This window comes from Octodon degus, unplaced genomic scaffold (genome assembly GCF_000260255.1).
Source record: "Octodon degus isolate 3935 unplaced genomic scaffold, OctDeg1.0 scaffold00140, whole genome shotgun sequence".
NCBI lineage: Eukaryota > Metazoa > Chordata > Mammalia > Rodentia > Octodontidae > Octodon > Octodon degus.
Window position 1 is genome coordinate 3,149,024 of NW_004524716.1, and position 12,357 is coordinate 3,161,380.

Consider the following 12,357-nt stretch of genomic DNA (forward strand, 5'->3'; position numbering starts at 1 on the left):
AAGGGTTCTTGTTTCTTTAAACCTTCCAAAGCTGACAAGCTCCTAGTCTCCTTGATCAAAACAAAAGGAGGAACAGATAAACAACACCAGGAATGATAAGATACTGCTACAAACGCTACAGATAATTGTAAAGCTATACAAAATGCAGATGTACTGAGTGAAACTCAAAAAATTACAATTTACTAAAATTTAAGAAGTAGGACAACTGGGCTGGGGAAGATAGCTCAGTGGAATAAGTGCTTGCCTGGCAAGCACAAGGTCCTCAATTCGACCCTTGGTACCACAAAAAAAAAAAAAAAAAAAAAAAAAAAAAAAAAAAAGAAAGAAATAAGATAACTATTGATTAAGTTGTCTCAGAAATTAAAAGCCTCTCCAAAGTGCATTTTACCCCATCAGTGAGTTCAACTTTGAGATGTAACTTACATGTAACAAAATTTATTTTAAGTACAAAATTTGATTAAACTTTGGCAAATGATTTTAGAACCATTTAATGCCAACACTAGTCAAGATATAATTTCCATAATCTCAGAAAAAATTTTTATATTCCTTAGTAGACTAATGTCTCCCAACCAGGCAACCCACAGTTCTGCTCTATAAATTGATTCTGTCTATTCTAAGGCTTCCTGTGCAATCATGCTAAATTACTCTCTCATACATGAGTTAACAAATAATAAACATTAAAGTAAATTTATAATTATACCATTATTTCAGATATAGAGTATGTCAACATATTAGAAGATTTATCCATGTTCTTGCAGGTATCAACAGATCCTTTTTTATTTCTGAGATATAAATACACAGTATATGTATTCCTAGCTTGTTAATACAGCTCCTTATTAACAGATATCTGAATTTTTTCCAAGTTTTTTATTATTCTGGATAAAATTTCTACAAAAATTACTGTTCAAGGCTTTTAATGACCATGTTTTCAATTCTTTTATTTTAACATACATTAGGAAAAGAAATGTCAAGTCACAGGGAAGATGCATGTTCATTTTGGGGTGGGGGGGTGGTGTTTTGTGACAGGGTTTCACTATGTAGCTCAGGCTGGCCTTGAACTCACAGAAATTCTCCTGCCTCAGCTTCCCAAGTACTGGGATTACAGGCATCGCAGCTGCATGTTGAATTTTGTCAGAGAATACCAAACCATTTTCCAAAGTATAGTAGTACTTCAGTTCACAAATGTATTTGCAAATAATTTGGTTCTCAAACAGAAGAACCTGGCAAAATTTTGTTTTTGTTGCAAACTGCACCAGATGACAAAATGCAGCCATCTTTTTCAAAATCTTAGAACAAATTAAATTTGTGAAACAAGGTACAGCTCTACAGTAACTGTATTATCTTATAATGCCACAGAAATGTATGCAGGTTCTGGAGAATCACTATCATCACTGAAGTTTGTTGCTGATAGCACTTGGTTTGAAATAAGGTCCCACCTAAGTTGGTAAATTGTCCAGGTCAGGTTCAAATTTGTAACCTTCCTGCCTCAGCCTCTCAGTGCGCTGGGTTAATAATAATAAGTATGTATCACCATGCCTGGTTCAGTGGCTGTTCTTAATTTTATCAATTCTTATGGGCAGGGCCCAGCATAATTGATGAGTCACATAAACCTTCATGCTCTTACTGCCACTATTTCACATTTGAAATAATTTTTTATCTATGTGTACCACACTTTCATTTTCACTGAGCTTTCTATAGTACGTAGTTTGTCATGCTTAGTGGTATCCTGTTGCGGGTTTTTCAATTATCATTTACCTAAAGATGTTGAACATTTCACCATGTGTTAATCAGTCTTTTGTGCACTTTCCATTGTATTTATTCAAGTCTTTTGCTGATTTTTCAATCGTTTAATGTGGAAAGTAACATAAAATTGCCATTTTTACCATTTTAACTATAAAACTCAGAAATTTTTTCTTTTTGTCTACCTGGTTGGTTGGTTTCACGTCTTTCACACCAAATTATATCCTCAATTTTTGTTATTGTTGTTGTTAATCTTGAAACAGGTCTCACTACGTCACTATAGTTGCCAAAAACAATTCAGTACTTCTAAATATATTCAGACAGTTGAGCAATCAACCCCCAGAACTCTCTTCAAATCTTGCAAGATTGAAACTTTTATGAATTTGGTTATTCTACGTATCTCATACACATAGAATCATATTTGCCCTTTCTGACTAGCTTATTTCACATAACAATGTACTTGAAGTTCCAATTTTTCTTAAGGCTGAATGTATGCATGTATATATCATCTGTCAGCATACTTGCATTGCTTCCAACTGTGATTTTTTGTGAGTATTGAAACTACAACATTGACAAAGGATCTACAAACTGTGGTACAGGATTTCAGGGTAAATCCTGAGGGGATGTGACTGACCTTGGCAGATACAAAAGTTACTTTTCTTGTTATATAGGTCTTGCTTTATCTTGGTCTTAACCATCCAGCAGAAAAGTATAAAAACGAGGTATAAAAAGTAAAGCCATATTAATATGCTGAGCTATAAAAGGCTCAAGTCATCAGATTCAGACAATGCCAGTCCTACAAATAACCCACTACTATTATGGACTACTGGACTATATCAGATTATTTTGCTGAATTCACGAACCAACAATATTTAAATGGCAATGGAATACCCATCATCTCTGACAAAACTAAGCAAAAAAAGGGGATACAAATGAAGGACCATTTTGTATCTATATACAAAATAAGATAGATATACAGCTACTTTCTCTTAATTCATGAGAAGAAAGATTTCTAGTAATAGTGTTTGGACAGGATATCATGTCTCCATCTTGTACTATGAATAACCACTGCAAAGACAACAATATGCAACGCATTAATTATTAAAACTGTCCTACTAATCAGTTTTGAAACTGTCTCATTGCTATTTCTCAGTAAAATTAATTTTTAAAAAAATGATTCCAATTCCCCTAAAACTCCATCAATACTTGGTATTTCCTGGAATTTTTTGATTTTTTTTTTTTTTTTTGGCAGAACCAGGGGTTGAGCTCAGGCCCTCACGCTTACCAGGCAAGCGCTTATTCTACTGAGCTATCTCCCTGACCCTTAATAATAATTTCAATGAGTATGAGGTGACATCTCATTTTAATTTTCATTTACAAGGAATAGTAATGCCAAGTACTTTTTCATATACTTATTGGTCATTTGTATTTCTTCTTTTGAAAAATGTTATTCAAGTCTTTTGCCCATTTCTTTATCAGAGTTGTTGTCTTTTGCCCATTTTAAATTAGGATGTTTGTGTTTTTGAGTTTTAAGAGTTATGTCTTTGGGGTATATATAATTAGCAAATGTTTCATCAGCATTTTTTCATTCTTTATACCTTAGCTATTCATTTTCATTATGATTTTCCAAATGATGCTCCTTCTTATTGGTACATGTTTGCAATACACAATTATATTCTTTATAAGAAGTTGATATACATAATTTTTAAGTTCCTTTTCCCTTACTTCCCACACTCCTCATCTCCTGGTCTTTCCTTTTAGAAAAGATGTATCTCCCAAAGAATGCCGTTGGTGGGAGTATAGACTGGTACAACCACTATGGAAATCAGTGTGGATATTATTCAAAAAACTAGGATTAGCGGTCCCATTGGCCCACCTAGTCTCCTTTTGAGTATTTTCCCAGAAGAATTAAAAATATAACACAGCAATATATGTGCACCTATGTTTAGAGCAACACAATTTATCATAGCTAAATCTTGGAACCAACACAAATGCCCATCAACTGAGAAATGGATAAAAAAAAGATGTATTTTTTATACAGTGGAGTACTACTCAGCTATAAAGATAAACTCAAGGGTTTTTTTAATAGGCAAATGGATGAAACTACAGACCATATTCACCAGTGAAATCATAGTATTGTCTCCCTAGCTTAAGATATTGAAAGAGTAAATAAAATCCAAAAAGTACAATAGATATTGTGAAAGGGTAAGAAACTGCTAAAAAGGAAAGAACAAATGAGATGAAGGAAAGAAAATAAGAATATGTATATGTATATACACACATACAAAGGTAGCTAAGATCATTGTACTACTAATTTCTGTTGGTTTAGTGAAAGGAAGAGATAATACTTAATTTTAAAAAAAGTTTACCAATTTTGCATGCTTGTTAACGACTACTTTCAGATAACAATATACAATATCACTGTTGATTTTCTACTACCTATTGTTTTATTTTGCTCATATTTGTGTTTCTCATATTAAAGCCTTGGAAGCTTATATAACTGATTCAGCTATTTCTCTTAACCTTATGATTTTTGCGATTCATCTATTTTCTTTAAGTGACTCAAAATTATACTCCTTTATAACAAAACAGTACTATACTCCACTGTGTGTAAATACTATTTTCTTTATTCATTCATCTATTGGTAGACATGTACGCTGGTTTAAAGATTTAGTTATTCCAAGTTGTGCTTCTATAAACATGGATATAAATGTATCACTGCTGTATGATGTCTAACTCTTTTGGGAAAATACCTAAGACAATAGCTGGGTCAAATGGAAATTTTAATTTTACTTTTTCAAGGAACATCCATATTTATTTCTATAGTGGTTGTACTAGATTACATTCTCACCCATGCAGAAGTCCCCCACCTCACCCCAGTGCCCTGCCACAGCCTTGCCAACATTTGTTACTGATTTGATGACAGCTATTCTTTCAGAATTAAGATGGAACCTCAGTGCTAATTTGCCTTGCTCTGTTGGTCAGAGATACTTAACGTTCTTTTATATATTTATCATGCTTTTTCCTTCTGAGAAGTGTTTATTCATTTTCAATTGCCCATTTTTTGATTGGATCTCTTATTTATGGGTGGGGTTTGAGTTGTTCTCATTCTGAAGATTGTTTTTTCACTCTATTGGTTGTTTTCTTTTCTGTGCATAAGCTGTTTAATATGATCCCATTTGTTGATTATTGGTACTCTTCCTAATGCTACTGGGGTTCTGTTCAAAAAGCCCTTCCTTACTTATGTCTGTCTTCAAGAGTTTTATCTATTTTGTCTTTCACCACATTAAGTGTCTGTTTCAACACTGAGATCTTGGATATATTTTTTGTTTAGTTTAGCACATAAGATATTCAATATTCTGCATATCAACAGCCAGATTTCCCAAACCTTAATGAAAAGTAGATCTTTCAAATTCTCATGGTCTAATTTATCTGACTTTTTAATGATGGTATCTTTAAACTATCTTTGCTGATCTCATGAACACTTTCCAGGTTTTCTTCTAGAGAATTTAACTTTCGTGTATGATTTTATGGAAGTCAAATGCTTTTCTGCAACTACTGAAATCATTTAGATGATTTTTTTCTTACACTACTTGACAGATTACACCAATATTTTCAATTTTAAAATAACCTTAGACTGCTAAAATAAAGCCCACCTGTTTAATGTATTACTAAAATAAACTAAAATTTTATTAAAAGTTTTATATCTATACTCATAAGGATGCTGTTATTTTCTTGGAATATATTGATATTTGGTATCAAAAAACTTTAAAAATGTTCTCGTTTTTCTGGAAGTTTGCAGAAGAGTGTTATTTCTTAAGCATATGATAGAATTCACCAGTGAAACTGTCCAGATCAAGGTTTTTTTATGTGTGGGTGTGGGGGTGGGTGAGAGAGAGAGAGAGAGAGAGAGAGAGAGAGAGAGAGAACTGAGGATTGAACCTAGTCTACTGCGCTCCATTCCCAGCCATTTTTATTTATTTATTTTTTTATTTTGAATCAGGGTCCCACTAAGCAACTTTACAGTTGCCCAGAATGGACATGAATTTGAGATTCTCATATCTCAGCCTCCCAGACTGCTGGTATTACAGGTATGCGCCACCACATTCAGTTCTAGATCCAAATTTTTACTTAGGAGACTTTTTTATGACAACTCATAATAAGAAATTTGTCTCTAACTTTCAAATTTATTAGCATGAATTATTCTGTGACACTCCCTTGCTACTCTTTTAATGGTTATAGTATCTACACTGAGAAGTCTTTATTTTTCCCATTGTCCTATGTATGTGTTAGGAGCTAATCAATTTAACATTTTGAAAGAATAAATTTTGCTACTTTATCTCCCATGTCTTTATTTCTTTTTATTTTCTGTGGATTTAATTTACTCCTTTTAAGTTTCTAGACAAAAACCTAAATCATTTTTTATTTTCTAAAATAAACATTTAGGGGCTGGAGATTTGGCTCAGTGGTATAAAGCTTGCCTAGCAAGTTGGAAGCCCTAGGTTCAGTCAACACCAAAAACAAAAAATAAAGCTCCCCTAAAATAAACATTCAAACCTACAAATTTCCTTCACTGGCATTCTACTAATATTTATTATCATTTACAATAATTTCTGATTTTGCCCTGAGTTATTTTCTAATTATTTTCATTTTCTAACAGATACACGTTTCTAATATTTTACATTTTCTTACTTCTGATTTCACTCTATGATAGAAAGAGAATATAGTCTGTGAGACTTCACACTTTTGAATTGTATGAGGATTTGTTTCCTACCCCTGACCTTGTTCTATCTTTAGGATAAACATTCTATATGCATTTCTAAAAAATTTATACCTTCCAGTTTAGAATTCTATAAATGTCTATTAAATCAAGGTAACTGAAAAGTGCTGTTCAGATTTTCTATATCCCTAAAAAATTTTTAAAAGATGTTTTCACTTGTTGAAAAGATTTTATAATCTCCAACTATGATTATGGATTTGTCTATTTTTCATTTTAATTGTATGTTCGTTCTTTGAACAGGGTTTCACTAGGCAGCTCTTACTCATACTGATCCTCCTGGATCAAATCCCAGTCCCTATCTATGCTTTCCAAAGCAGGTGCTTAGTCCACTGAGCTATCTCGCCAGCCCTCATCTTGAAATAATGTAGCAGTATAGATCCTTTTAAAATTTAGAAAAAAGAAAAATATGTAGCTTTCATGTACACATTTACCATTTCCAATGCTTTCCATTTGTTTTACTATTCCAAGTTTACATCTGATGTCATTTTCCTTTAGTCTGAAAAAAATTCCTTCAGCATTTCTTGTAGCGCCAATCATAATTTAAACTCATTTTTAAAAAGCTATTTTTGTGGGCCAGGGAGATGGCTCAGTGGAATAAGCGCTTCCCTGACAAGCGCAAGGGCCTGAGTTCAATCCCTGGTTTCACAAAAAAAAAAAAAAGAGCTATTTTTGCTGTGTACAGAATTCTGGACTGATTGTTTATTTCATCATTTTACAAACGTCATTTTGTCATATGGATTGCAATGTACTCAGTCATCTGTTGTGTCACTATTCTACAGTGTGACATTTCTCACTGCCTGATAAAATTTTCTTTACCTTGTTTTAACTTTGTCCAAGATATACTTGCCTATATATAATTTTTTTAAATATTGCTTTGAATTTGCTGAAGGCAATAGATCTTCAAGTTAATGTTAAAGCAAGACTTATCTTAGAAATTCTTTAAGTAATTTTCTTTGCCCCATTCTTTCACTTTCTCAGGGACTCTATACATTTAAAATCACTTGATAGGGGCCGGGGAGATGGCTCAGTAGGATAAACGCTTGACTGGCAAACGCAAGGATCTGAGTTCAATCCCCGGTTCCGCCAAAAAATAAAATAAAATAAAATCACTTGATAGTCCTCTCTTTAAATAAAAAAAAAAAAAACTTTTCTGTATTCCTCTAGCTAGACAATTTCTCCTTATCTAGCTTCAATTTCACTGACATATTATTCATTTGTCTCAATGTACTTTTAGGAACACACAGAACTGTGGCATGGCGTGGCATGGTTTGGTTTAACTCATTTTTCAGCTTTAGACCTTTTTTTAAATTCTTTTTAAGTCTGTTTCTTCACTAAGATTCCTCATCTATTCTATCATTATATTTTCCTATCTCTGAATATGTTTTTTACAAAGCTGCCTGAAAAATATACAAAAAATTCTAACATTTGAGTTATCCTAGGGTGACTTTTTTTTAAATTTTATTTATTTGGGGGGGGCAGCTCAGCCCACCAGGGGGCGGGGCTGGCTGGCATGTGGTGCTGAGGGATTGAACCGCGGTCCCTGTGATTTGCTAAGCTTGTTCTAAGTAGGTGCTTTAGACCACTGAGCCATCTCACCAGTCCCTAGGGTGACTTTTTATTGGCTGATATTCATACTATTGATAAACATCTGTTTTGTCTTCAATTTGAGGCTACAAAAGTAAATTGTTTTATACAAAGCTGATAGTTTTCAAATCCCTGCACAGCAGGATAATCATATCTGAATCTTTTTTAAATATAAATTTCAAACTTATCTCATTTTACAATGCATGGATAAAGAAGATGAACACATGTATAGAACTCACACATATACTTTTAAGGAGATCAAATGGTTTTTTGGGTTTTTTTTGGTGGAACCAAGGATTGAACACAGGCCCTTGCGCTTGCCAGGGAAGTGCTTATTCCTCTGAGCCTAGATTAAACGATTTTTAACTGCCTGTATCACAATGGTGAACATTATAGCATACCTATGGACTGATCTCCCAAAAAGACAGTTATCGTTGAAAGTAACGGTTATAATATAATGAATAAATGGTACATTTCTAAAGTCTCATGTATTTGAGTATTTTTTTAAACTAAAGCAGTTAAATACCTTTATCTCATAAACATTCAGTTGCTTGCTTTCTGCTGCACCCTTTTTTTTCAAGGCCTTATTCTGTAACAAGTCAAAGACAGAATCATATTTAACATTAAGGATTTTAAACTTATATAACTGCCACTGGCTTAAATTATTAGAAAACAAAGTATTATTCTCTAAAATTAAGGCAAAAATATTTGATATTGAGAAGTTACAAACAGTACCTACCTCCTGCTGAAGCTCTTCAATATACTTTCCTTTATTTTCAACTTGTTTCCTTAAATTGTTACACTACAAAATTGAGAAATTAGCTTTTAGCTAATTTTGAACAAAATAAACAATTTCAGACAATACAGATGTTGCATAAACATCAAGCTCACTTCAAATCATGTGTTCATTCCATTAATGTAAAAAATTATGTAAAGTTACATATTTTCATAGTTTACCATATAAACTTGAAATTCTTAGTATTAATCTACTTAAATGACATAAATTCATCTATTTTAAATAAATGTGCTCTGTGGTCAACTCTATACAGAAGACTGAATTACATTATTAAATAGCTAATGAAAAGCAGATGCTAGAGCTAAGAATAATTTGTCTTCTTCCTTACTCATTTTTTTCCCCTTTCTCTTTTCTGAGATGTTTACCTACAGAGGGTCTCTTTCAGAAAACGCAAAAGGAAACGCTTTTAAAAAGCAATAATAAACATTTCACTGACTTTCACATGAATTTCATAAGAACACAGCAGCATGTAAAATTTTTTGAATAATTTTATTTACTTTAAAAATAAAAGTTTTCGGGGCCAGGGAAATGGCTCAGTGGAATAAGCGCTTCTCTGGCAATCACAAGGGCCTGAGTTTGATTCCCAGTTGCGGAAAAAAATAAAATAAATAAATTAAAATAAAGCTTTCCATTGTTGGTGGAAAAAATACTAATATGAAGCCCTGAATGAGCTTCCTGATAATTATTTTAACATAAAATGCTTATAAGTAAAGAATTTGATTAAAGTTAGCACGATAAAATGATACTAAGGTTTCAGGTTAATACACAAGCCAGCACTTGTTCTAAAAACATCTGCAGAATCCCAAACAGGATGACAAAAACATGAGACAAAAATTACAGTCCCCTAAATGTAAAAATCCAGTAAGACAAGCTCACATTAAACCAGAAACTAGAGGTCAGTGAGAAGAAAAGCAAGAAATAAATCTTTTACAGAGAAGGGTACAGTAAGGGAACTTCTTTTACTTTGGTACTAAGTGAAAAGAAGTCCTCCCTGAAAAAGTCTGTAACCATTAGGTATCCTTATATCGCTTCACAGGCTGACTTGTATAATCCAAAAAACTACAAATCAAGCAATTAATTTTAAATGGCCTCTGTTTAGAAGTGGTTTCAAGAAAACATTCTGGGTGAGATAGCAACTTCCTCACAAGTCTAAAAAATTCCCACAGATAAAACTCCAAGAAAACAAGTCATAAAAATTTCAAAATAAGGCTCAACATGTAAAAATCAGAAGAAAATGCAAAGCACAAAATCAGACCCAGAAAGATTTCAGACAGCGCTTTGTCAGACATGGAATATGTAATACATATACAGCATACCCCCCACAAAGTTGAGTTCAGACTTCATGGCCTCATTCACAGACTTTTCCTTAGAACCTAACTATGTTTGTTAACTCCTACGATTTTACAGAAACTGCAAATATCCTTGGCAATTGGGGGGTTTTTTTGCCAGGAGGTTTTCAAGTAGCCAATTCAAGAGTGTTATTCAGTTCTTGATACTGATTTCTACCCTACCTAACTCATATCCAACAGATGCACCAGCACTTTCACATAACAGGTTGCTGTACTGTGTATAGCTATCTTGAGGGCTCTCAGTTTTGTTTTTCAATTCTTAGGATCAATAAGATACAACCAAAATGTCATGTACCCATGACTTTATTAATATTTTACTGAGTTAAATAGCATGGGAGACTCAGCATTTAAACAATAAAAATAAGCATTTATAAGTTTTCTCACCATATCTGATATTTGCATTTTTTCATAATTTGAAGGTACTCCAGGAATGTAACCCCAAATATTTAAAGAAATTAGATTTAAAACTGCTTGTTTGAGCAAGGAGACCATAGAAGACAGCTGAGCTGCTTTGAAAAAACATTAACTACAATTTCTAATAATACAAACTTTAATTGAAATTTAAAACTATTCACATGGTGGCCCTGCCCCAGGGGTGTGCTGAGACAGCAACTGAGACTGGGCATGGTGGCGCACACCTCTAATCCCAGCTCTTGGGAGGGTGAAAACAGGCAAATCACTAGAGTCAGATAGGGGCCAGGGAGATGGCTCAATGGAATAAGCGCTTCCCTGACAAGTGCAAGGACCTGAGCTCAATCCCCGGTTCTGCCAAATAAAAAATAAAAATAAAAAAACAAACTAGGAGTCAGATCTGCATAGTGAGACCCTGTAGACCCTGTAAACTCTGTACTAAAATACAAAAAATAAACAAAACTATTCAGAGAAAATCAAGGACTTTTGCTCTTACCAAATAAATGATCATATTTAAAGACTATCATCCCAAGACAATGTTTTTTTAATGTGTTTAGCACAGGGTCTCACTATGCAGCTAGGACTTATAGTGATCTACCACCTGTTTTCAGCCTCCCCTGCGCTGGGATAACAGGTGTGTGCCACCATGCACAGTCTTGGTGGCTAGCTCCGTGCACCCAGGGGCAGGGGCAACACAGCATGTGGCACCAGGAATCTAACACGAGGTCAATACACTTGCCTAAGTGGGTGCTTCACCTGCTGAGCTTTCTTGCCAGCCCTTCCAAGACACTGTCAAAATACTTGTTACTTTGTCAGAGCAAGTTTTGCATGTATTTCTTAGTCGTCTATTCTTCAAGCAGCTTATCCTGCTATCTTTTCCTACAAATCATCTTTACTGACATTGCTACAGTATAAAACATGTGCATATTTATACTAACATATTATAAGAGGTATTAGTTTTGGATGTTTTGATTGCCCCATCCCACTCCAACCATCCCACACTCTTTCTTCTTTCTGTATAAGGCACTGAAAATTATGTTTGCATCCCTTAAATATAAATCTTCAAATTTAGGGCTATATCTTTTTTCCTAAAATAGTTCTTTTTAAAAGTTTAAAGATACTTAAAATGTATTTGGAAGAATGACTAGAAATTCTTGAAAAAGTCTTTAACTCTCACAATTCATTTCTAGAAAAATCTGTGAGCACAGAAACAAAGAATTTTATAAGAACACCCTAGTAAAAGAAAATAGTGTTAGAAATCACAATTTCTTGAAAGTGAACTATACATTCCAGAGGATTATTATATATAAGGTCAAGTTTACATAAGTGTGCAGAGAGGTTCAAGGAAGAGAAAAGTGAATTTCTTCACGTAAAATAATAAAAAGGCCTGCCCTTCAAGAATCCAATCATGGCCAGAGATATAGTAAAATAAATAAATAAATTTACCAGTATTCAGTCATGCACTTCAAAATTTTATGTTCCCAAACATTTTTTTAAAATTAGAAAATACCTTGTTTTCCAGTATCTTCATTTGCTTATCTTTTTTTATAACTTCACATTCAATGCTTCGTGCCTAAAAAAATATTATTTGACATAAGATTAAAAATGTTAACACAAGGGGCCCAGGAGATGGCTCAGTGGAATAAGTGCTTCCCTGGCAAGCACAAGGGTCTGAGTTCAACCCCTGGTTCCGCAAA

General features: G+C 33.5%; 1 protein-coding gene across 1 annotated transcript in view; it reads right to left on the bottom strand.

Moving 5' to 3' along the window:
* Nucleotides 1-12,357, bottom strand: part of Sycp1 (synaptonemal complex protein 1) — a 154,773-nt gene that overhangs the window by 54,015 nt on the left and 88,401 nt on the right. Inside the window, 2 exon segments of the mRNA XM_004648982.2 lie at nucleotides 8,631-8,693; nucleotides 8,844-8,906. Of these exon segments, the coding sequence (XP_004649039.1) occupies nucleotides 8,631-8,693; nucleotides 8,844-8,906 (126 nt within the window).